General features: G+C 28.5%; 2 protein-coding genes across 3 annotated transcripts in view; both read left to right on the top strand.

Annotated features, from left to right (window-relative positions):
- Positions 1–9,058, top strand: part of LOC135927353 (glutamine-dependent NAD(+) synthetase-like) — a 39,575-nt gene extending 30,517 nt beyond the window's left edge. For both annotated transcript variants that reach the window (XM_065463320.1, XM_065463321.1), the window contains 6 exons: positions 3,952–4,189; positions 5,483–5,648; positions 5,795–5,967; positions 7,085–7,245; positions 8,361–8,537; positions 8,673–9,058. In XM_065463320.1, coding sequence (XP_065319392.1) covers positions 3,952–4,189; positions 5,483–5,648; positions 5,795–5,967; positions 7,085–7,245; positions 8,361–8,537; positions 8,673–8,894 — 1,137 coding nt within the window. In that variant the 3' untranslated portion in view covers positions 8,895–9,058. The remainder of the gene's footprint in view (positions 1–3,951; positions 4,190–5,482; positions 5,649–5,794; positions 5,968–7,084; positions 7,246–8,360; positions 8,538–8,672) is intronic.
- Positions 9,059–13,528: 4,470 nt separating this feature from the next.
- LOC135927475 (DNA-directed RNA polymerase I subunit RPA2-like) overlaps positions 13,529–27,162 on the top strand; it is a 33,449-nt gene continuing 19,815 nt past the window's right edge. Inside the window, exons 1-12 of the mRNA XM_065463471.1 lie at positions 13,529–13,658; positions 13,701–13,760; positions 13,809–13,874; positions 13,921–14,040; positions 14,084–14,227; positions 15,993–16,091; positions 17,584–17,679; positions 19,109–19,596; positions 20,909–21,106; positions 21,270–21,420; positions 22,847–23,026; positions 23,364–23,573. Coding sequence (XP_065319543.1) covers positions 13,584–13,658; positions 13,701–13,760; positions 13,809–13,874; positions 13,921–14,040; positions 14,084–14,227; positions 15,993–16,091; positions 17,584–17,679; positions 19,109–19,596; positions 20,909–21,106; positions 21,270–21,420; positions 22,847–23,026; positions 23,364–23,573 — 1,887 coding nt within the window. The 5' untranslated portion in view covers positions 13,529–13,583. The remainder of the gene's footprint in view (positions 13,659–13,700; positions 13,761–13,808; positions 13,875–13,920; positions 14,041–14,083; positions 14,228–15,992; positions 16,092–17,583; positions 17,680–19,108; positions 19,597–20,908; positions 21,107–21,269; positions 21,421–22,846; positions 23,027–23,363; positions 23,574–27,162) is intronic.

Genomic DNA, 27,162 nt, shown 5'->3' on the forward strand with positions numbered 1-27,162 from the left:
ATTTTTTTTGAGATAAGGAGTAGGAATAAATGTTAGAGAGATATGGGTTAGAATTAATTAAAGAGAGATATGACAGGGTTAGGTTTATATAAATGGGTATCTTGTATCTATTTTAAAATTTTTGAAAAGATCTTTAAAAATATCTGTATCTTGATCAACTCTGTATTCAAATAGATATTTAAATATTTTCATTAGTTAATTTAATTATTATTAAAAATAAATGGAAAATTTAATCCGAGTTTCGATATTTTAACATAATGTGTTATATATGACGTCAGCATAGAGCAATTTGCTATGCAGTAATAGGCCTAAAACTGTAGAGGTTATTAAAGCAGTTTTAGTAAAACAATTAGTTACAGCATGCTGTAAGAGATGGAATATCATGTTTGATATTTACTAATTTATTAAAATTTAAAAATGAACTACAATAATTATGTGAAAAATTAGAATTTCCAAAACTGAGATATTAAAATGCAATATTTTGATGATTATTTCCATATATTGTCCCGATAGGCTTTAGCTATTGAAAAATACAAGGAGAAATCAACTCCTCTTGTGGAGAATCCGCTCCAATATTAAATGTTAAAAAAAATCCCAAATTTAATTCCTGATCTGTATTTTTGGCTATTGCAATAGAAAATTCTTAAAAAGATATATGAATTTGATAATAACTTTAAAACCGCATTTTTAGCCACTATTTCTCATCCCTACTTTAAAAGTTGGATTGTTTATGAAAAAACACATCTTTAGGATTTTTTAATACACGAAGTATTAATTATTTTTAAAAATAATTTTGAAATTAATGTAAGCAAACTCTTCAATTTATGAAGATGATGATTACTTTTGTTTTAAAAGTACCACATCCATTTCAAATAATTTAGTAAATAATATTGAATTAGAGATCTTAAATTATATGAAAGATGACAAGCGCAATATAAATATGTTAAATAGTTGAAAATATATAAAAGAAATATTTATTAAATTTAACACAATATTACCATCCTCTACCTCCGTTGAACGATTATTCAGCTTCTCTAATATGGTCAATAGACCAAATCGTCAAAGGCTAAAGGATGAATTGTTTGAAAAATTAATAATATTATGTTAATTTATTGATATTTACTAATTAAATTTTTATTCTGAAATTGTTTTCATTATATTAATATACACTTTTTAAAAATATATCTTTATATCGCATTATCTTATATAACAAATTTGTAGTGCTGTAAACATTTTTAAAAAAATCGAACGCGTTCAACGTTCAAGTTCATGTTTAAAAAAAGGAACGCGTTCACGTTCATAAAACCGTTCAAAATTTTATGATAAATTTTTTTAAAACTTAATTTAATATAAATAAACTTATATTTTTAATACAATATATTTTAGCCATGTTAAAAAATAATATAGTTTAATTTTGTAAATATAATTATAATTATAAATAAAATATAATATAATATAGCGAATAAAAAGATATTTTTATTTATAAAAAATTTTTCTTATTAAATTTTAATAACAATTGTTTTCAAAATATTTATCTGATAGACAGGAACACTTGGCAGTTAATACGGCATTAGCTATACTAAAAACACGCTCTACAGGGGCAGATGAGGGGATTGCGGTATTATACTTAATAAACAGCTCTTTTAACGTGGAGAATTAATTAAAAACATATTGTTTTGTTATTTGCAAAAAATTGAGATAAGTTATCCTCCTCCAATCCATTCTCTACTCTCGACAAAAAAAAGGATATCTCGAAATTAACAGTTCTCTAGGGTTTTCTTTTTTTCAATGACGTTATAAGTTTATTATTAATAGGTTCGTTCTGTGGAAGTTTTATCTATGGCCATTGAAGTTTGAATGCTGGATGTATAATTGCAGAAAGAACATATTGATCCTTATATATATGTTCAAATCTTTAAAAAAAATAAAATATAAGTAATTAATTGAGAGTAATAGGTTTAATACCTTTTATTAATCCCATTTAATACGGCGTCTATCAATGGTTGACCATATGAGGCCACTAATTTTTTTAATTTTAAAATAACTATCGTTATTGTTGGGGTAAAATATCCCAAATGCATTATTTCTTCAAATTTAATGATTTAACTTGGTTATATCATATAAAATCAAATAATTAATATTAAAATCAAATGTCTTTTTAAATTGGAACCTGAAGATTTTGACAATATAATACTTTTTGGCCACATTTGACACTGGGTAAGCATTGGATTAGTACTTCAATATAGGATGTTAATGTAAAACATTTATCATATTTGGCCATGGTAATGATAATTCATCTGATTTTGGATTTTCGGAATCAGATGATGAGGATTAAATAATAATATCCATGCTTATGCTAATAAATTAAATTAAAATTTAAACAATAATATTCAAATCAATAAACTATGTGTTAAAAAAATTGAAATGTGAAAAGGAAATACACCGCCGATTAAAAATATAAATAATATTTTTTTTAAAAAAATTCGGAAATATTAAATTTTTCAAATAAATAAAAATAAAAATATTTATAAAATTGAACGAACGTTAAATTCGAACGCGTTCGTCATAAAAAAGGAACGCGTTCACGTTCAAAGTTCGTCAAAAATAAAAGGAACGCCGTTCATCATTTTTTTCAAAAAAAACGAACTTCGTTCACGAACGCGTTTACAACACTACAAATTTGCCATTTTTTATAAATTTATACTATTGCATATTTTATTAAAAAATAAAGCTTGATAATTTTGATTTTGACTATTTAAAGTTTAAAAAAATATATCTTGTATCTTATTGGAAATTTTCCTAAGTATCTAGTAACTTTTATCTTAAATACAAAATTTAAAAAAATCTGAATAAGATTTTCTTAAAATTTGCCCAACCCTGACTATAATACACAAATTCAAATATGAATGATAAAATATTAAATGTATATGATAAATTTCTAATAAACAAATTCAAATATATATGCATGATAAAATATTAAAATATAATATTTGAAAAGAAATATAAATTTTTTAAGCATTTAAAATTTGATATATAAATTTAATAATAGATTAATGCACAAAAATAGAATTGCATGTATATAAACTTAGAAAGTATTCATGGAAAAAGAATATGGTGTATTAAAAAATGGGAAAAATATAATTAAGAATAAGATACATATTATAAATTTATAATGTAAAATTCAATCTTCCTTGGGGTTGAGGTAATTTTTTAAATATTTTATCAGTACTTGGTATCAACTCCCTATGTATATTAAGAAAGGCTAACAAACACTCATTCAATATTCTTCAGAGGGAGTACTTTTCAGTAATGTTGTTAAAAGGCTCGATTTGAGGCGATTTTTAAAAATGGCTATCTCAATATTTTATCTAGAAAAATATTATGCTACTAAAATTTTTAAACTTTCCTCACTCCAAACCCCCTGGAAAAGTGATTAATGAATATTTTAACCTATGCCTTTATATAGTCTACCTTATCCCACATCAGGATTATAGCCTGAAATTATTTGGACAAATCAATCATTTTTATTGATGAATGAATATATAATATCTTAGATAGAAATTAAGCAGATAATTTAACGTTCAAAATGCCAAACTATCATTAAATACCCTGACATTTTTTTAAGATTTCTCTTCATCTATTAATTTGTATATAAAAGCATTTTTTTAAATTGATTTTCATTTTTTAAAATTATAACTTATGTTAAAAATGTTGCTTATTTTTTTTATGATAATTATATTTATATTCATTTAACCATTTCTTAGTCCAGATTCCTTGGCATAAATAATAAATAAATATCGAGAATAAATATAATTTTTCATGAAATGCTTACATATTTCTTGTTAATTTACTGATATAAAATAAATCTAATCATTATAAGAAAAATAAATAATAAGTAGAGGGAAAAATATATAGAAACAATAATATCGTATAATTCAATTATTTTTAAAGACCAGAGCCTCTGACCTGGCCTTTCAAATAGGCAGTCATCATTTGGGAGGCTGCAAATCTTGTAATTTTAGCCCGACCAATATTATCTCGGTCTCCATAGATACAGCCGTCAAATGCATAGTGGACACATTCGTCAAGGTTTCCGGTGTTAGCCGAACTCCGCGGTTTAGATCTCAAAGCTCCTCATTTAAGCCCTTTTTTTTCACCAAACCTACCCCAGAGGCTAGCAAAACGAAAGGTTTTTTTAAAAAAAAATTGTGCATAATTTTTTTTAATCAAAAACACTTTACTATAATGTCGCATTTTTGTCAGAATTTTTTTTGTGAGAATTATCGATGATGGGAATATTTTATCATTTATTAATTTTTGGCTTATGAATTGTAGAATTGAGAAAGCTGACAAACTTTTCTTAGGCAATAATGTTATAAAATATAGTTACATCTTAAATATGTTATTTTCTGACGAAAGGTATACGAACGAACGGGGAAACAGGAATTAACCTCTTTCGAACCATTTATCTAACGAAAACTTTATAAAAAAATTAAAGTTCTATACCTATTAATTATGGCGAGTGTTGTTATAAAAATCCCGATTAGGGTCGATTTTTAAAATGGCCCGATTAAGGTTTTAGCCAAATAATATCATAGCCTCGAGATTTGGCAGATAGAGGTCAAACCTTTCTCCAAAAATCTTCAGGCTTACATCATTATATCATTATCTTGGCGTAAATCGAAATCGGATCGTTTTTAAAAATTGACCCAAATTGGGCTTTTTAACAACACAAATTATGGCTTTGTAAAAAAAATCAAAAACTTATCAATATCGAAACCGACCGGAAGGAATCGATATCTAAACCCGAACGAATTGATATAAATTTGTTGTCCAAATATAACCGGAACTAAGCCGTTTTGAAAATTTAAAATAAGAACCGAACGAATTCAATCGTTATACGGCTTTCATGGACGTAGAATTGATTAATTATGTTTATGTTCAGATAGGGCTTTATGGAAAAATATGAAGATGACAAACTTATCTTATAAATATTTTTTATGTCTCGAATGATGTAATCAAGACAATATGTTTTATCGTATTTCATGGACATTTGTACATAATAATGTTGTATTGAATAAAAAATGAATTAAGGTATTATATAGAATTTCTTCACAGCGCTCACAACACATAAGAAATAAGAAATAAAATAATTATATAATATATGAAATCAAGAATATTATATAGAAACCATCATTATTACTTGTAGTGTTGTTAAAAATCCCGAGGTGGGCCGATTTTTCAAAACGGCTCGATTAAGATCTTAGCTAAAATAATATTATGTAAGCATCAAGATTTGACAAATTGATGTCCAAGTATATCTGCCAGCTATGAGCAAAATCTTTAGGCTAGCATAATATTATTTTGGTTTTAATCGTAATCGGGCCGTTTTATTAAATCGACCCGAATCACGGTTTTTAACAACACTATATTGGTTATATATTTTATAAACAAAATATATAAACTCTGGAATTGGATAAAGATACCATAGATGACGATGTTGTCGACGGGAGGGAGGATATAGCTTTGCAAAATGTTCAAGCACGGATGAGAATGGTTCTTAGCTATTTTTTCGCCCAATTAATCAGATGGGCCCAACACAAACCAGGTTCTTTGCTAGTGCTAGGCTCCTCCAACGTAGATGAATGGTTCATTTTATAATTTTCCTAAATGATCGCCTCCCCCCTTTTTTTAAAGTTAGTCTTCTCTCATGCGATAATGATCAATATAGTTATTAATTTTGGTTAAAATGTTATTAAATTATTTATATACATATTAATTCTTCGTTTCAAAGTTTGAGAGGATATATGACAAAGTACGATTGTTCCAGCGCTGATATAAATCCCATTGGGGGCATAAGCAAATTAGACCTAAAACTGTTCCTCCAATATTGTCATAAGACTTTCAATCTTACCTCTTTAGCCGAAATACTGAAAGCTAAGCCCACGGCTGAGTTGTGCCCTTTAGGTTGAATTTTATTTAAAAAAAATAACAAGAAATACGGAAATTCTGAAAAGAGTTTCGAAGGAATTCCCATATATTATTCAAGAATATTACACAGTTCAATTTCAATAAAATTTTAAATTAACCTTAGAGGTTCTTAATTCATATAGTAGTGCTACAAAGTTGACATACACAATTTGGGCTTTTATTAAATATTTATTTTAGAAAATACGCGTACCAGTTTAAATTGGTTATAATATAGGGGAAAAAATATTCTAGCAAATTTGTTGAATTAAAAAAAAATTGTTTTCTTTTAAGTATGACTTATGTGCGCATAGATTTCCCAGACGTTATTAAAACCTAGGGCTCTGCCGATCCACAAACCTTAACTGATACACTCTAAATTTTCCCGATATTCATACAATCGAACTGATAACCGATCTGATATTTAGATTAGTTTTTATTTGCCATCTATCTTTAAAGTCATAAAAATCTATGTTTTCTAAGGCAAAAATTTTTAACCAAAACAAGGAAACACATTGAAATTTTGGGTTTCTATGGTGAATTATCGATTGATTAAATATATTTTGGTTTTTAATTCCCCCAAAAGTTAATCTTCTTATTTAAAATATGGGCAATGTTTATTAACGATTATAATGACTCGTTAAATATTTCTAAATCCTATTCTGGTTGCAAAAACAAAAATAATATCTCATTTTTAGCAAATTTTTCTTTTTAATGCGATTTTTTTTTTAAACATAAGACAATTAAATTTTTGTTCATTTTATTAATTTTTTATTAGGAAATTTATGTGTAAATTAAACAATATTGTTAATAAAATAATCATAAAATAACGCAAAACAATGATAATGTCCCTATTTTTTAAAAAAATAATAGCCCGGATCTGATATTCAATTTCTGCACATCCCTAGCAAAATTTTATATAATTATCGAATAATAATTTTTTTTTAGAAAACAACGTATCTTTGCTCAAGAGTTTAGAAGTTGATGGGTTTTAAAAGTCCTTAAAATATATAAAATAAAGAACGAACATGGTTATTCCAGGCCGAAAATAATTTAAAGATGGAAGAAAATAAAATATAAGAAAGAAATACAATTTTCTTTATATAAACCTATGCAGATTCCGAAGGTACGGTAGTTCAAAGCGACGAGGAAGAGATGGGTATGACTTACGAAGAGCTCAGTGTTTATGGTAAACTTAGGAAACAAAAAGTTTGCGGCCCTTATAGCATGTTTGTAAAACTTCTCCAGACATGGGGTACTCTTTACCCACCTAAACAAGTTTTTTTTAAATCTATTTACACATAATTTAGTGACGAAGCGTCTATAAAACCAAGGGAACCAAAACTTTTATTTCTATATTACATTTATAAATGAGTACTATTTTTACTACATTGAAAAAATATTATTTTCGGGAAGTAAATTGGAAATGTCTCCTTTTCAATAAATAAATAAAAGAAAAAAAATAATGACAATACGAAAATATTTTTTTTAGTATGATCATTTTTTTATTACCTTAAAAAAGAATTAACATTAGAGAAACCAAATATAAAATCGCATATTTTTTTGTTTAATAAATAAAGTGAAAAAAATTGAAATCTTTGAAGGTTTTTTATAATAATTTTTGTAGAAAAAATTTACTTATAAAAAATTTTTTCAATATTTTTCAAAATCTGATTTATGTTTAATAAAAAGAAGAGTTCGGAGAAACAAAAAAAAAAATGCTTATTTTTGTTTAATAGATAAATTATTGAAAACCAATAATAAATTTAAAAATAAAATTTTGCTTGATCTGAAGAAAATTAATAGCTTATGTTAATAATTTATACTTGTAGCTTTGTATTAACCTACGCATTTGCAGTTTCGATGGAGGTTTCGGTTTCGGTGTTTTTTTAGACAGTGATTTAAAAAGGTTGACCAACACTAAATTTAAAAAATTTGTTAAATAGAGATTTTTTATCCTACATATACAGAGCTTTTATCCTGCATATACAGAGCTAAATTTTTATCTTTTTTTAAAAAAGGATAAAAAGAACATATATATTTTTTTAAAAGAGGAACTATCAAAATTTGATTAATTCAATCTATTGATTTTAATTGAAAAAGAAAATATTACATGAAATTTTATAATTTAGTTACTTGAGCATTTTACTCAAAATAATGACGAATTCCGCTTATTTATAAATATAAAAATTTTGTATGTTTTTGACTAATAAAAAATTACCTCCTCGATTTAAACTTGACACTTCGTCACTGAATATTATAAAATTCTATTAAATTTGACAATGAATAGGTGGAGGCGGGATTTTCGTCCCTTTATTTAATTTATTAAAATTTTATATTATCTATATCTATATTTTAAAAACAAAAATATATAATATATAAAAATATGAAAGATTGCCCAAAAAGTGAAATATTTTTTCGTTTACTATTCCATAAATCGCCACAAAATGACCGTTTTAACGCCCTCTTTTTACGCCGAATCGTATTCGCCGGATGACAATAGATTCGATCAAAGGCAGTTCCTCTACAATATCAAATGGACTTGGCAGTTTAGGTGCATAGATAAAATGGTATAAAAAAAATGTAGTATAATTTTTTGGAAAATAGAAATAAAGTGGGTGGAATGAGAAATAGAGTAGATAAAATATTGAATTTTGATTTAATCATATTTTGCTCGCATACACAAAAAAATTAATAATTTCTAGGTAGAAGAAATGGAATCTCAAGTGGGAACTAAAGATAACAATAGCCATCAATCTTTATCGAAAATGTCAAACTTTGCTGATATAATTCCAAATTTAAACCACACCAGTTCTTTTAAAGACACTCTCACTTTGGGTGAGCTCGATGGAGATAGGGAGGAGAGTGAAAATAGTTCTAGGAAAGGCGCAGTAAAACCATCAAGGAAGACTAAAAAATTACATTAATTTAATTTGCAAATTTGTAATATTCAGGGAAATTTTTTATTTACATAATTTACAATTAGAAAAAAAATCGTAAGCATTTATCAAGGCCGCGTATTTATGTTATAGAGAATAGGATACTTTTGTAAAATTCTAAAGTGTCATCAAATCTATATTTGAATATTTTACTAGACTATTACCATATTCTTTATAAAAAATACTTTTATCTTTTGCAATATTATTTTTATTTTCCCAATTTGTATTTATTAATTTTATTTATTTTTTTTAAATTTAAATTTTAGATAAATTTAAAAAAAAAAGTTAATCGAATAATTAAATATCATCATTTTTGAGTAATATTCTACTATATTTTAGTTAATCCGGCCATTGTAGAATTTAAGTATTAGGTGCATGAACGATAATAACTCAATGCTATTAATCCTTGTTCATTTAAAAAACCATTTTTAAATGTTTCTATTAAATGAAAACAATACTACCTTTAAATATAGCAAATTGTTAGGACTTAAAATCTGGGGAAAAAGGTTCACGTGATTTATATGAGTTTTAATTGGGATATTTACAACCAATTATATATAGTTAAATCGTATATCTCGTTCAAATAAAACGAATTTTATTTTTTAATATATAATCAAAATTATTTTATATGTAATATTTATTACAAAAAAATAAATAAGGCACTAAAAGTTTTTTTAAAATTTTAGACCTAATATATTCTTGGTGTATTTTGCTTATCATTTAATAAAAAATATGTATATCTTTTGAATTGTAAATTTATTATTGAATATAGGGAATTAATATCATACTATAATTTGAAAGTTATTATTTTATACTACTTATTTTTATGCCGTGTGATTTGTTTTTATAAATTTTGTGAAAATTTATCGGATTTATTTATAATAAACTTACATCTTTTGATAAGTATCAATTTTATAATGTCAGGTAATAGCTTATGAAAAAACTTATACGATTACAAAGAGATCCCATTACCTTTTATTATGACGTAAAGCAATATTTGAATTTCTCTCTTACTACGCTCTTTCCTACCACCCTCCCTTACTAGAGACTTACACGTTATTTTCGGCCCTAAGCCTGTTGGAAATTTTTTTTACTCTAAGCTTGGCCCTTGATTCGGTGCTTTAGGGCTGACTTTTAATAAATCCTCAAGATATTTATTTTCATTGAATTTAAATTAGCAATTAATGATAATTTCATGATTTATATGAAATTTGTTACAAATTATTAAATGAAAAAGTCACTTTAAAACTTTTCTTGTTTTTTTTAAAATTTTTTATATTCAATACTGCAAAATAAGAAATTAGAAAAAAAATGTAATCCGGGCCGAGTCTATATTTTGCTTATGTACCGCGGGACGAATGGAACGGGCTGGCCATATCACCAATTTGTAACATGTTTTACTCTTTTTATTATTATGACCTTAAGTAGCATACCTATTTTATTTTTATAAATTATTTACATTAGGGCTATGTCCTAGCCCGTCTTTGACCGGGGGGAGTGTAGCCTGGGAATCATAAATGGCGCCAAATCAGAAATTCCCATGAATCACAAATAGTGGTGAGTAACAAATGGCGATGATCACAAATCATGAGATATCAGATTTAAAAAAAATAAATATAGGTATGGGGCTGATCAGCAGGAATGAAGGGGAATAATGTCAGGACAGCTTAAATAAGGTAAGATTCAGAATATAGATAATTTTATTTAAATTATAAAAATATAATACTATGTGTTGTTATCTCGATCTGAATATAATAAAATAACGAAGCATACATAGTTTTTTTAGTGAATTATACAAAATAATCAGCATAAACGAATATTGTTCGGGGAGACGAATTGGAAAATTTCAAAAAAGCTAAGATTCTTGCGAATAAATGCTAAAATATATATATATATCATCATATAAAATAGCAACCATATATTTTTTTGTACTGAGTAAAAGAAGATTAACAGTAGCAATAATGGTAGGTGCGACGAAATGGTAAGTTTTAAAAAGGTAGGATCCTTAAGAATAGATATATAATTTGTATTTGGGGAAAGAAAGGTAAATGAAAAAGAAGGGAACAGAAGAAAAAGATAATAAAGAAGAAAACTGGAAGAGAAGGAATAGGAAAAAAGGGGGAAATGAGAAAGCTAAGAAAAGGTATAGGAAAGGAAAGGTGTTTGGGGAAAAAAATGGGAAGGAAAAGAAAAAGCGTTAGAAAAGAAGGATTCCGTTCTTAATCGCTAAAATAAAAATAGCTAAATCAAAAATAAATTGGGAATCTTGCTTATATATCAAATTTTTTAAAGTAAATTTAAAATTAATATTAGACACTAAGGAAGTAAATTCTTGAATTTAAATTAGAGTTTTTCGAAAAATCGCTAGAAATGGGAGAAATAAGGACTCATTTTGAATATGAATGTTACTCCTAGCATTTATTAATATTATTTTCAATATTGCCTTAAAATTTTTAGCAGATAGAAATGAAATTTATAATTTCTAAGGGCAAGGGGGAAAAAAAAGGTGAAATGAAAAAGAGAAAGAAATATGTAAAAGAAAAGAGAATTGGAAAACTGAAGAAAAGAGAAAGTAATAAGTGGAATTAAAAGGGAAAGAAAGGAAAATAGAAAAAAAAGGAATATGGAAAGGAAAGGTGAGAGGGGGAAGGAGAAGGGTAATGAAAAGGTAAAGATAAGGGGAGAGTAAGAAAAAGATAATAGAAAATAAATGGAAAGAACAGGTAGAAGGAAAAGGAGAATGTAAGAAAAGGAAAGGAAAATAAAATTAAAAAAAGCGAAAAAAGGAATAGGGAAAGGAAAAGAAAAGGGAAGAAGGGGAAAGAAAAATGATAAGGGAAAAGGATATAGAATTAAAGGGAAATGTAAAGCGAAACGGAAAAGACAAAGGAAAAGGGAACAAAGAAAGAAATAAAAATGAGACAGAAAAAAAAGAGTAGTGACTAACTTTATTTTGTATGGTTGGCAGAATTTGTTAGATTTCGTGATCCCTAGAACGTATATTTTGTTGATTAACCATCCATCTCTTTCTTTGTTTGGCAACGACAGATAAATCAAAATTTGCACATCATTAAGAGGGGTTAAGACAGTCTATTTTTCAAAGTAAAAACAAAAGAAAAATATGAAATATAATAATGCAATGAACCTGCAGAGGAGTCATTATTAAGTTCAACTCTCTAGCAATATATCATTAGATTATTCGTAATGCTAAAACAGATGTAATATAAATGTAAAAAGGTATAAACATGTTCAAAAAATTATAGAACTTATAAAAAGTAATTAAACATTATGCACTTTTTGTATATATATATATATATGACTAACTTTATTCTGTATGGTTGGTAAAATTTGTTCGATTTCGTGATCTTTGGAAAGTTTGTTTTATTGATTAACCAGCCATCTCTTTCTTTACTTGGCAACGATAGATAAATAAAAATTTGTACAATCAATGAAATGAGTTAAGACAGGGCCTTTTATCTAAGATACAAACAGGAAAAATTTTAAAAATAATAGTGCACTGAACCCCCATAGGAGTCACCATTAGATGTGTCTTTTTAATTGATATCTAAAATACATATATATAATTTACTTCAAATCGGCACAACATTGTAATTAAAATTTCATGCGTAACCAATGATATATATAACTATATCATTGTGTGTAACCCATTAACAATATTATATTTTACTTCAAATCTTCACAACATTGTAATTTCTGATAAAATATTTACATTTTTTTTTGATATTTTTAAATAAGGTATTTATTTTTATATTTTTCATCATATTTTTAAAAAAAATAAATATATATTTTCCGATGATATGACGTCAGCGAGGACATCGGAAAATTATAATATGGATATTTGTTTTTGATTTTGCAGAACATCAAGTAAATAACCTATAGAAAAATAACATTTTTTTGTAAAAAATTATCACTTTTAAATTATCCTTTTTTTTAAGAAAGTGACCTTTTTGCTTAATTTATTTTAGAAATCTGCACCCAGCCAGAAACTCGGGTCGAAGTAGGCCTTAAAATAATATGATTTTGAAAATTCAATCCACAGGACTTATAAATTAAATTAGAAGGTGGGACAAAATTTATATTTTTACAAAACTACCCGGGCTAGTCAAAATAATTGAAACATAAATCCGAGCTGGCTTGAGCTAGAATAAATTTTTAGAAATCCCGGAAAGTCAGACATATAAATTAGAGCTTTGTGGTATCTGATTTTTATAAAGGCATAACCTTAAAAGTCAATGTCAATCAACTCTACGGTGGCCTTTTTATCTATAGTAGTTAGTAAATTAAATTTTTGTAAAAAATAAAATAAAATAGATTCTTTGAACCTACATACGGGAATGAATATCTCGTCTTATAATGTGTGCAACATTTTCCCCCAGAATATATTTTTTTTTTAAAATAGGATAATCAATTTCATTTTTCAGATCTAATTCAGGTTATTATAAAAAAATATTATATTTATTTAAATGGCTTAGTCTTGGTATACAGTAAAATTTATAATAAATTTGGTATGATACCATATAAGAAAAGATTATATTAAAAAAAACATTTTTTAAAAAAATCATCTGCTCTGCATTAATAAAAAAAAAATTATGTTTAAAAATTTTAGTCATTGGCCAACATCTTCCCATCGGTGTTCGGTTGCTATTTTTAAAAATTATGGAAAGCATTTCGCAGCATCACATTGAGTCCTTTAATTTTGCATGTGAGGAAGGCTTGAATAAATTAATAGAAGTAAATTGCTCTTGAATTTTCAATGATTTAATTTATCTTTAGGATATCCCAGCTTTTGATTTTCAACTACCAGATTTATCGATATGCACTTTCAAAATTGAAGTAATATTTTTCTTAAATTGACCTAGTAATAATGAATATAAAATATAGGATGCGAATATAAGCACACCTATTTATAAAAGTTTTACAAAATCAAATAAAATTATGCCCAGAGATGTATGTTTTACATAAATTATAATAGAAGAATTCATTATTTATATAGTGTAGGCAAATGAGATCTACTTATGGTGCAGAGCTTAAGATTAACATATCATGGCATATTAATGGCCTATATAATGGTTCTCTTTCAAAAGTTATTGGACTACTTCCTATGATGATTAAGGTAATATCAAGATTTAATTTTTAAAAAAATGCTTAATTTTTAGTCAAATCATTGTCATCTTTCAAAAATTCATAAAGAAGAAGAATTGATAAAATTGGATGAGGAATTTAGTGAATTTGGTGGCTATTTTATTATAAATGGTATTGAAAAATTAATCAGGCCTATATTGATCCCAAGAAGGAATTTTGTAATATTTAAATATTATTTAATGGATTATATTTTATTTAACAAATATAATTTAATAGCACAAGAGTACAATTTTATTTCAGATTTATCACTTATTAAGATGATCCTTTCAATTTATAATTTTAACATAATTTAAAACATAAAATTTTGGCCTCCTAGCTTAATAATTAGTGTTTATAAAAATTTCAAAACATTTTTGCCAAGATCTTAGGAAATCCTCTAGTGTAACATGGCTAATTAACAATTGTGAATTGTTCATCGATCCTGATCTTCTCATTTTTGGGACAAATATACCCTGGAGGACAGACCATTTTTTAAACTGATTTCTTAGCAATAGGACATAAGACTGATGCTATTTTAATGAAAATTTTAAAACTAATGTCCCAATACAAATTTTTAAACCTGAAACACTCTTCTTTAAATTATAAACAATATATAATAAAGGAAAAAATTATAAACAAATAAAAATATATGAATCCAAGGAATCAAATATGTTATCATTATATAATATAAAAATAAATTGTTTTCATTCAATTGTTGTGATCTAGTATTTGAAAATTTAATCTACTCTTCACCCAAGAATCTGGCCTAATCAAACATTACACTTTTTGGAAATATTCAATATTTTTGCTTACCAGTCCTGTTTTTGAGGAAACTTTCACATAACACTGGCGTGCATTATATATGTAAATAATTTCTAACCATTCTGACAAAAAAGAAGATATTCATTGATTTATTCATATTATAATTTGTATTCCTACTTATATATTTTTTTAATGAAAATTTAAAAGACCAAAAGTAACAAAAGATTCTTAAAACACTGAGTTTATGATTTAAGAAACTTATATGTGTAAATTATTATAATATTGTTTTTCTTTTAATAAATACATTTGCAATATATTTATATTCGTGGAAATGCACTTGTGATAATGACTTCTCGCATATACACCCGTGGCAAAAAATCGGCATAGAGGTTTTGCGATAAAAGCTACGCTATAATGGAGTTGCAATAAATGTTTCTCTAATATGTATTCGCTGAAATAAATTCGCGATATTGCCTTCATTATAAATGTTCGTAATTGATTTCGCGATATGATTTTTGCTCTAAAATTCTTTCGCGCTAAACTATATTCGCGATAAAAGTTTCGCAAAAATGTGTTTCTCGATGAAATATTTGCTGAATTGACCTGATACGCATTTACAGTAGTAGCAATTACTATTCGTCAAACCATAAACATCCAAATAGTTTTTTATGAGAATAATGTCAAATTTTTAGCATTATAATTCAAGTTCATTTCATTTTTTATATAAAATATCACGTATTTTTAAAAGCCACGTTCATTTTTTCATTTTTGACCTCTGACTCTGAAATCCCAGTAGTCTGTTAAACGGCTCTATTTTTAAAAACGACAAACCAATATTTTAGCCAATAAATATTACACAAGCCTCAAGATTTTGTTAATAGATGACCTAATTTTTCTGCCATCAATGAGCAAAATCTCGAATCTTGGGTTATATATTTTGGTTAAAATATTGTATTAGCCGTTTTTAAAAATCGAGCCATTTGACGACACTACTCACTCAGGATCTATTCTTTTGGTAGGAGGCTAAAATCTTGGATTTAATAATTTCCTATCAAAGTTGGGAGGTTCGTGTTAAAGGGATCTATTTATTTATGGAATTGCTTTTAAATGTTTTTTTTATATTAAATTTAATTGCTAAATCACATCGACAAATTAATTTCGAAATTTTTTGATAAATTAAAGCCAATCGCTCTTATTAGGCCCACATGGAAGAAAAATGGGATATGTTACACTGAATATGGGCTCGTCTATAATTCTGTCAGAAATGAACACACCTATTCAGTGAGCTTTAATTTTCATATAATTAACTACAAATAAAAATTAAACATAAGATTATTTGTATTGTCTACCATTACACAAAAACTGAAGCACTATAAATAAAATTCGAAAACACTCGGAAGAAAAAATACTGAATGCTTAGAATTATTAGTATTGTTAAAAAACCCGATTCGAATCGATTTTTAAAAATTTTTAGCCAAAAGAATATTATGTAAGCCTGGAAATTTTGCTTATAAATGGCAGAAAGATTTGGATATCTATTTGCTAAATCTCGAAGTCTGTGCATAGTAATTTTGGCTAAAATCCTAATCGGGCCGTTTTTAAAAATCGACCCAGATCGGGCTTTTGAACAACACTACTTAGAATGATCTTTTAAAGATTATAGGTGGGAATTGTTACTGATGAGTAATTTTAATATATATAAGCGGAGATGTTTAAATTTAAAATTAAAATGCTAATAAATCGCCCAGAATCAAACCGAATTTTTTTTTAAAATATATATTTTTGGGTTCAAAATCCTAAATGCTTTATCTACTTAATTTTTTTTTAAAGATATGGGTATAAACGTCACTTTTATATCTTTTCTATGATGTATAGAAAAACTTTTTCTACCCTTGACCTAGGGTGTATTAAAAAAAACTTTTTCGGCCCTTATTATGAATTTCTTATGAGATCCCACGACATGTTTAATATTAATACCCTTTTCCCAGCGAAAGCATTTGTTTTCTGTCCGTACGAAAACCACAATATCAATTGGTAATATATTGGTTGCGATGACATGTAATGGAAACATTTTAATGAGCACCCGTCATGGTTGACATTCTTGGTATTGGCTTGTTGCAGCATTCTTAGTAGTGATGTGGGCAGTATTTTTTAATCTTTAATATCTTAAATACTCATACATTGGTTTTTATTGTTCAAATGTGATACATTGGCCATGACATATATGAGTGAAAAAAAGACTTCATTTTATAATTACTTGGCTCTGTTTTGACGGTCTCATTGATTTTGGTTTCATCATTAGGTAAATAACCTTTATCGGATAAGGTGTCTTGATCTATTCAATATTTGGATGCTACTGTAAGACTAAAATTGGACAATGAGGGTGATATCTATGAACATTTGTAGGAAGTCCCTTTCTATGGTCTATCTGATGATCCATCTTATTTTGTAATTATAATTAGACAAAAAAACGAATGATTATTATACTTTATCCGCCATACGACAGACACAAATGGGTGCAACGATAAGAATGTTGTGATCACTTCTGGACCCATAGCCCCTAGACAGGTTATCATGGATGCAATCTTTCTTATGCATCGTATACAGGTCTATAATGAGCCGTAGTCATCTGCAACATTAAAAAAATTTATTTTTTTAAGTGCTTCAGTTTTTCCTCTATCTAAATCTAATTTAATTTACTTCTTATTATTTAATTATAATAAATATTAAATGTCATAAATAATATGTATATATTTAAAAAAATATATATTAGAACATGATCATGCATTATCTTAACAATGGAAGCATTGTGGTCAGCCTGTTTTTCCAGAATCAAAAATTCACCCTTCCACTTATACCAATTTTAAAAGTTTTAAAAACATTTCATGATGATTATTTTTCCTATACGCTAATAACACCATTCCAGGGATCCAAACCGAAACGAATATCGGTTCCGGTTCTGGTTCGGATAAAAATAACGGTTCAGGTTCGGTTCGGTTCGTAAAAATTAAAATATCGGTTCGGTTCGAACCTCTAAAAACCGGTTTTTGAACACTTTTGTATTCAAACCTACATTCGAATTATGTATAAGGGAAATATTTTTTTATTATCATTAATTTAAAAAATACATGTATAAAACCTACATTTTTATTAATTGCATATTATAAAATAATATTTAATTTATAAATATAAAAATAAATATCAATGATTAATTTTAATATGAACAATATTTTACTTTTTTTTTACTTAAATTTTTTTTATTAAGCCGCGCAATTAATATATTTTCAAAATTCGTCCCACTAAAATTACATCGGAGATAGTATAAATTTAATTGTTGAAAAACATTTTTCCACAGTCCACACTAACTTGGGTAGCCTGCATTGACAATGATATCAGATTTGATATGTGATTTATAATAATATTTTGGAATTAATTTTTCTCTAAGCATTAATTTATAAGCTTAGAAGAAAATGTTGTTAAAGGACAATTTACTAAAGTTTACAAAAATTATGACCGACACTTATCAAACAAACGTGATTGATGATTTTAAAATAATTCGAAAAATTGAAATTTTTTCAATATACTAATAATAACTTACATATTATTTTATAAGCACAAAATCATGAGGCCCAAACCGGTTCAGAGGCATTTTAGCGGTTCGGTTCAGGTTCGGTCAGAATTTTTTTAGCGGTTTAAGTTCGGTTCAGGTTCGGTCAGAATTTTTTTAGCGGTTTAGGTTCGGTTCAGGTTTGATAAAAAATACCGGTTTTTAGCGGTTTAACGGTTCGGTTTGGATCCCCGCACCATACTCTAAATGTACAACCTAGGATAGTTAAATCATCTCTATTTGTAAACCTAATTTTTACAATTTTTATTAAAGCTTTGCTTCTTTAAACTTTATAAAATTAAAGTTTTTATTTGTGTATATTAATACTCGAATTTTTAGACCATCTTTCTAAAATTTTGAGTTATAATATGAAAAATATGCTTTATTGCAACATTGAAATCCCATAATTATTTTAATTTATATAATTTACCACATTTTTCATATCTGCTTACTATGTCTTCCAAAATAAATCAATTTTATTTCCTTAGACTAAGAAAAATGGAAATAAAAAAAAGAAGAAAGAAAAATATAAGGAAATTTATTAATTCTTTTAATACTATAAATTATTTTGGTTCAACCTAATATATATTTCGTTGTTGTATTGTAAACTTTACTTACATACAAACCTATTAATAAAATACTTTATTCATTTATAAATATATAATTTGTACATTTGATTTTTTTTAACAAGGCCCTCTCGAACAAAACGGATAAACGGCTTTACACCGAATTGGTAAAGGGTCAACCTATTTATGAAACATCAGTATCTTCCTCGGGTGAGAAAGATATCCACAAGTTTTACAAAAGTTGCGTTTTGAACATGCTAAGAAAATACAGTCTAACCCTACATAATTCCTCTACTATTCCTACCTCTTTCAAGAACAAATTAAAATTTGAAGAATTGATGCCCCCAAGGACTAAAGAAAGGAATGAAAGAGATAAAGCCCTTAGTTTGATAGGTTCCCAGTTTAGGAACAAAATTTTGCCCGTAACCCCGAACCAATTTAACAAGGTCAATTTGCTTAATCCGGTTAATATCAGGCGGCATATAAAAGCTAAAAAAATTTTAGATTCTAGAGAAAACAAGGAAAATTTAGAAAGTGATTTTGATTTGAATACCCTAGATCCTGTCAGTATGAAAGATTTGGAAGACGAGATAGTTGGGAAATACTTGTTGGAGTAAAATAAAATAATTTAGATTTATTATATTTTCTTTTCACTACTATGGGTTATGGCTTAATCGGAGCGGATTTATCGATCTAGCTTATTTTAACAAATATTTGAAAATTAATTAACATGGAAAAACTCTCAATTCCTGATTGCACAAACCCTTCAGTTAAGCCCTTGCTTATGATATATTTTACGTTTGTAATAAAATGTTTATTAATTCACATTTAATATGAAAATATTTTATTATACTTTACCTCACTATTTATTTCAAAAATGGTCGTTATAATTTTTTTATAGTTAAAATAAATAAAATGTATTACTGATAAAGATCAATCAACAAGGGTCGAAAAAAGAAATTATGTTGAAATATTATTAGGTTTTCTATTCAAAAAAGAGAAAAGTCTGATCCCAAAAAGGTCCTATCAAAAAAGGAAAAGAATTTATTTCTTATAATCTTTAATTATCTTTTCTTTTTTAAAACAATTTCTTTTTTCACCCTGTTATCATTTTTTATTTTTCCTTTTTTCTTCTTTATATCATTCTAATTACAGGAAATAAATTCGTCCCCACCCTCTGGTTTAGTTTAAAAAAATCGAATATTTCTGTCAGTTCCGGTCCGAGATTTAAGGTCTGCAGGTACTTGGATTATATTAGAAAATAATTTACCTATCGCCTGTTTTTGTGGTTCAAATTAATTTATTTTAAGAATGTACAACCATTAATTTATTTTCCGCGATATATCCAAAAATTAATTTTACCTACTATAGCGGCTTAGGAATCGAAGGGCAAATGTTGATTTTTTTTTATTAAACACTGATATAAAATACACTTACCAAAAACATAATTATAAAAATACACGACCTAAATAATATTTTAAGAGTTTTTTTCCCCCAACAATCATGGCGTTCGATATAGTTTTATATTTAAATCTCGATTGGCAGTCCAAACTCTTAGAGTATTTAATGAAATTCTTCTTCTTCTTCTCCGTTTTATGGCGATTTCCAGGTTTACCCGGTTAGGCCAGTTTTCCCTCTGATTTTTCTTTTCCATTTTTGACGGTCCTCAGCATCAATACTTGTAAGATTCATGTTTATCATATCCACCGCTATCACATTTGTCCACGTCATCTTGGGTCTTCCTCTAGGTCTTGATCCTCCTACTTCCATCATTGTGCATCTCTTTACCCAGTCATCTCTTTTCATACGTTCAGAGTATTTAATGAAATGAATGTCAGATATTTTTATCGCCAAAATAAATTATGAAATTGTATTAACAAAAAGAAAAAATCTAAATGTATTTTTTATTTGTTTGTAAAACACAGCAATGCCCTTCTCCTAAATTTCGATTCGGACATGGACAAATTTTACATGTTAATATACATGACCCAAAAAATTTTCTCCTTCGCCAAAAATAAATGCTGGCCCGAGCACGTTGATGGACCTTCCATGCAAGAAGTATTGCTACCGGGTCAAGTATTTCTCATTCTTTTAAAGCAAAAGCTGATGGATTACATATTTAGGTTATAAATGAATTATGCATTGGTTTGGGGAAGGGGGGGGGCGTATAATGGGAAGGGAAGGGTGTGGAAAAACGAGGAGAATGATATGAGGGACGGAAATAATGAAGAAAATATATATATTGAGGAAATAAAATTTAAAAAAGTCATACATTCTTCTCTCTAGGCTCAAGCAAATTTTGCTCAAAAAGGTTGAAAATATTCATCCCACCCTCTACGATAAAAGGCTTTCCAAAAAATGGGTCAAAGCGGAAACGCAGGATGTCAAAACGGAAACGCTAGATATCAAAACCGAACCCGATAATAAAACATTGAATGTAAGTTTAATAATAATTAAAAGATTATAATAGGTAACATGAATTTATATTTATCTCCGTTTACTTGAAAAATGTCATGTATAATATAAGGCTTATGCATGTCATAATAACTATATAATATTTGTGGCGTGATATTATATAAATTCCTATCTAATATAATTTACGAATTTCATACTATACTTTTCAAACTAACCAGAATGATACGCAGTAATGTAACATACACATTACGCTACTGATTAAGTGATCATATCATAACCTAAAAATGGTTAATTATAAAAATAAATTAATAACCTACGAAATCATTCCTTAAAGAAACAAACAAATAAATGGCCAACTTCTTTGTATACATTTACCCAAAACTCACGACGAGGAAAATAATAAGAAATTTAAAATAATAAAGCATGGAGAAAAATTATAAAAGGAAAAAATAAGTTAAAGAAATAGAATGTTTAATATCCAGTGCTAGATTAGTTAAAAGGCTCAATTTAAAAAGGTGAACCCAATATTTTAGCTAAAAAATATTTAAGCAAGCCTGGAGATTTTGTGAATAGGCGGCAGAAAGGTATGGGCATCTATTAACGAAATCTCAAGGCTTGTATAATATTTTTGCGAAAATATTGGGTCAACACTATTCAGGGTGGTATGCTAGCGTTATTGTAATGGCGTTCCTTTTTTTTGAGGAAAAAGAAATGTAATTGGTTAATTACGTTACGAGTATCACTTTTAGTAACTACATTAATCTTTTTTTACAAAAAAAATGAAATTTTTTAGCCAAGTTTCAGATTAAAAATTTAAAACATAGCATTTTATTTTTGCAATTTTATTTTTGAACATTTACAGCTTCATTTTTTTTTCTTCAAATTTTATCAAGAACCGGGGGATCAAATTAATATTAATTCCTGGATAAATGAATTTATACTATCCTATATTATTATTAAATTTACTAAAAGAAAAATTTTATATTTGAAAAAATCTATTAACGATAATGTCACTTCCTCCCATCCTTTTTTAAAGTAATGAGAGAAGTAAAAAAAAGGTTTACAATGATATTAATGTTGTTAAACTGCTAACTCAATATTTTAGCAAGGGATATTAGAAAAGCCCGGAGAGTAATTTTTGGATATCTGTTAACAAAATCATTTGGCGAAAATATAGAGCTAACCGTTTTTAAAATTCGAGCCGTTTAACAACATACCAATCAATAAAGTTTTAAATTTAAGCAAAAGTAACGTATTTTAATAAGATGCACATGCTTCTACATAATATTAGCAAAAAGCATTTCTTAAAAGTTTTACACATACATTTTAATTTATCACCTTAAAAGTGACCTATAATTTTTACATTTTTTATAAATAAATTTTTTTATAGATAACATCCTTATTAATATTTTTATCTTATTGCTTTTCCTTCAATGAACGAACCTAAGATCAAGCCAGAACCCAAAATCTTACAAAAAACTAACGGTAATGCTTCCATATACCAAGAACTCATAACTAACGAGTTTGTCTCGCAATGCTTAAGCCTTGTCAGTCCGATTACCAAAGGGATGGAATATTTTTTCTCTACTGGCAATTTGATCTTTAAAGAAGCTACATCCATTCAACAGGTATAATATTTAGATTTTTTTTATCATTATTATAAATATGACTGTTGTTAAAAGTTACTTTTGAAAAGTGACTATTTTTATGTTATATCAACATAAAGTTAGCCAATTACAAGTTACATCCTTAAAAAATGTAACTACTTATTAGTTAGAAATCGCTTAAAATTGGTCTTTAAAAATAAGATAGGACATGGCCCGCTCACAATAGACCGACCATTATAGCTGACAAGAAGATAAATTATATACTCTGAAGAATAGAAAAGAGAAAGAAAAGAACAAAATAAACATATAAAAAATGAAACTTTTAAATATAAATTATTAAATTTCTAATATATTTAAGACATCTGGTTACACCATTATAGCCGAAAAAATAAACTACGCCCGTTACTTGAGCCACTTTCGCAGCGTCCACCGAGGTTCCCACATGGCCAAAACTCGCATCTCTTCGATTCGTAAGCTTTCTCCCGACTCCTGGGGCTATCTCTGTGCTGTGCATACTCCAGATGGAGCACCTTGTGGTCTGTTAAACCATTTTACCTCGCTTTGCAAGGTTGTTTATTTTGTTTCCTTCTTTCCATTTCCTTCTTACTATAAACTATTGGCAAAAGATTTTTCCCCACAAAAAAACATAATATTTGTTGATTGTCGGGTTATATGAAAACAAACTTCAAATACATTTATTAATTGGAGATGCTGCGACATGCCACCCTTTATAGGCCAGAAGCATGCCAAACTTATTATAAAAAAAATATCTATTTTTTAAAAAAGATATTGTAATTTTAAGATAATATCTTTTACCCAGGATAAAATACTATTATCATAGCATCAGGTCCTAAAGCATGTCGGTGGGGTTTACTATTGGAATGGCCGCCAATCTTTCAATAATTGTATGCTTTACCGTAAAGCTCTTTATGATTTGTTTGAGATACCGAGGGTCTCTGCATATCGGCTACAAATTGATATACTGAGGGTCTTTGCATATCGGCTACAAATCGATATAGTGAATGTCCCTGAATATCGGGAGATTTTGAGGTTCTCGGCATATTGGCTACGAATTTCTAAGCCAAACGTTTAGTTGATTCCCGGTCCTCGGTATTCATGGACTCATGGTTGCCGATTTTGTTTCCAATTGGATAAATGAATATTGGTCCTCCATTTGGGGGGAGGGAATGAAAGCACTGCCCCATCATATGGTCTTCTGACTAGTAATTGTCGTTACTTTTTTAAATCTCACTATTGGGCGTTTCTTTCTCGAAGGATTGAATCTCGTCTTTTATAAAGGATATAATTTCTAGGCCTGTATTCTTGGTCAATTAAATTTAGTAGGTGCCTAAGTCTACCAACTGGAAATTAGTCTCCGCTAGCAATAGTATCAGCAGACAATTGGAAGTTATAATCAAATTTGACTAATTACGGTAGTGATAGCACAAACGGACGATTATGTTGTAATTCACAGTGGACAAATTATATTAAGATATTTTAAATTAAATTTATCTTACAAAAATTACAATTTTTTCCAATTGTGATTATGATGAGTTAAGAAAAACTTTATTTAAAATTAATCACAATATTTATTATCATTCCTAATCAGTAAAGTTTATTACAATCTGATTAACCGGAATATAATAATATTAGAATTTTCAATTTACTTTTCTTTTAATTGTAGTAATGCGTGTATAAAAAGAAACTTTATTTAAAATTAATTAACTAATTCATTATTATCCCTAACCAGACACATTACAATATGATTAACCGGAATGTAATAATGTGATTTTTCTTCTTGAATTCGTGAATATAATATACCAGAATTTAAAACACTAAAATAATAATTTCCCCTTTTTCTTATTGATATAGAAATGTCGCCTATAAAGCATAGAGAAAAAAAAAGGGAAACTATTTATTTAGTGTTTTATACTCTGGTATATTATTGCCACGAATGCAAGAATAAAAATTACAATATTATTACATTATCAGATTGTAATATATGTTACTGGTTAGGGATGTTAATAAATATCGTTAATTAATTTTAGATAAAGTTTCTTTTTACACACGCATTACTACAATTTAAGAAAAATAAATTGAAAATTCTAATAATATTATATTCCAGTTAATCAGATTGTAATAAATTTAACTGATTAGGAATGATAATAAATATTGTTGATCAATTTTAAATTAAATTTGTCCTCTGTAAATTACAACATACAATCGTCCGTTTGTGCTATCACTACCATAATTCGTCAAATTTGGTTATAACCTCCATTTGTCCGCTGATATCATTGCTACCATGTGAACTAACTCTCAGTTGGTTGACTTCGGCACCCACTAAATTCAATTGACTTTAATGCCCAAGAATACTGGGCTAGAAATTGCATCCTTTCAATCCTTCGAGAAAATAACTACCAATAGTGTAATTAAAAAAAAGATGCTACAATTGCTAGTCAGAAGACCATATGACGTGGCAGTGCTTTCATTCTCCTAAAAAATGGACGATTACTTATTTCCCCAATTAAAATAAAATCGGCAAACTGAGTAGGACAGCTTAATAAATAATCATTTTTCATAAATTTGCTCTGTTATATTTTTAGTGTTTTATTTTTATCGGAAACCTGTAGAGAACAAAATTTTAATCCGTATTTTCTATATTATATCTTATCGCGGAAAAATTCGTTTTTCTTTATATAATACATTACCTAAAATTATGGTTGTAACGCGAAATCAAGATATTGCAGGGAGTAGTCAGCCCCCAGACAATCTCCTTACTCCCGACAATTCGTTATCAGTAGCTACAGATAACATGGCATCAATCACTCAGGCCATTCAAGCCATCTCTCAGCAAATGCAAAACATGTCGACACGCATGCAAGCAATTGAAGGAGCGCGCCGCGAGAGATCACCATCGAACAGAAGCAACATGACATCTACGCCCTATATCCCGCCAAATAGGAGCAGGCCGCAATCTCCAGTTCTACAATTGCCGGTCCAACAAACGCCAGCAAGACCGCCGCCCGCTCTGCTCACCATCGAGGAAAAAGTGGCCAAACTGCATAGAAATTGGGCCGGAGTCTGCATCGACCTCCTTGAACCCAGATGTAAAGCCAGTGAACGTGACAGACATGAGCTCAAACATATAAAAGAGGTCGTGGACCAGATCACCATCAACACAGAGCCTGGAATAGTAGACTCAAGGACTAAAAGAGTCAGAATCCTAGGCCTCGCGATTCACTGGGGCTGGGACACCGCGCGGCTAAACGACATGTCATATCAAGAGAAATTCCTTGATTCCGAGGAGATCAAGCTAGCAAAAGAGCCCTTTCGAGCAAGGGCCCGTGGGGGGCCCACAACGTCATACCAAAGGAGACCAATCAGGAAGGAGGCGACCTCCTCACAGGGTAAGAAAAGGAAATAAATACCCCAGTCCTTCCAATAACGTCCTTTCTCTTCCTTCTTCTTCTCTTCCTACTTCCCCCCCCCCTAATACCCAAAGGCCCTTTTTAGGGCCACCATTACATGATCAAACGGAAGTCATGTTCCCGGACTACGGATCACCGGTCCGAAGAGATGAGACAGCGCAATTCCCAGACTGGCTAAAAATGGTAAATCGTTACCTAAGGGAATTGAGGCATCAGCTTTTCTCACCTGACGAAGGCATCAGTTCGGACGATGAAAATAACAATAATAATAACATTCCGTCCTTACCCGAACTAACGCCTGCTGGTCAACCTGCTGCCCCGGAGTTCGATACTCCATTTTTCCTATCAGAAGATTCAGGTATTCCTGAATGGTGGATTCCCAATGCATCTACAGCATCATGGAATTCAAGCAGCAGTGGAGCCTCCGAAGAAGCTTCCATCATCTCCGGTCATGTCGACTCTATCTTCAGTGACGGTGGTGATTCTGGTATGCCCCAGGTGGGGTCCACAGCCGTGCCTAACTTACCGGGTATTCTCAACGGAATAGCCAACGTTAACACACATGTGACCTTCACGGATGAACAACTTCAGGAGCTTCCACAACTTGACATTAGCACCGCTAGGCTCACCCCTGGACCACTGATGTCAAGCTTTACAAGACGTGTTGCAAATCGCGGATTCAGACCACGATTAGATACCCTCAAAATAGCCAATAACGAAGGGCATTAC

The sequence above is a fragment of the Gordionus sp. m RMFG-2023 genome, chromosome 3, assembly GCF_954871325.1.
Source record: "Gordionus sp. m RMFG-2023 chromosome 3, tfGorSpeb1-WG-v2, whole genome shotgun sequence".
NCBI lineage: Eukaryota > Metazoa > Nematomorpha > Gordioida > Chordodea > Parachordodidae > Gordionus > Gordionus sp. m RMFG-2023.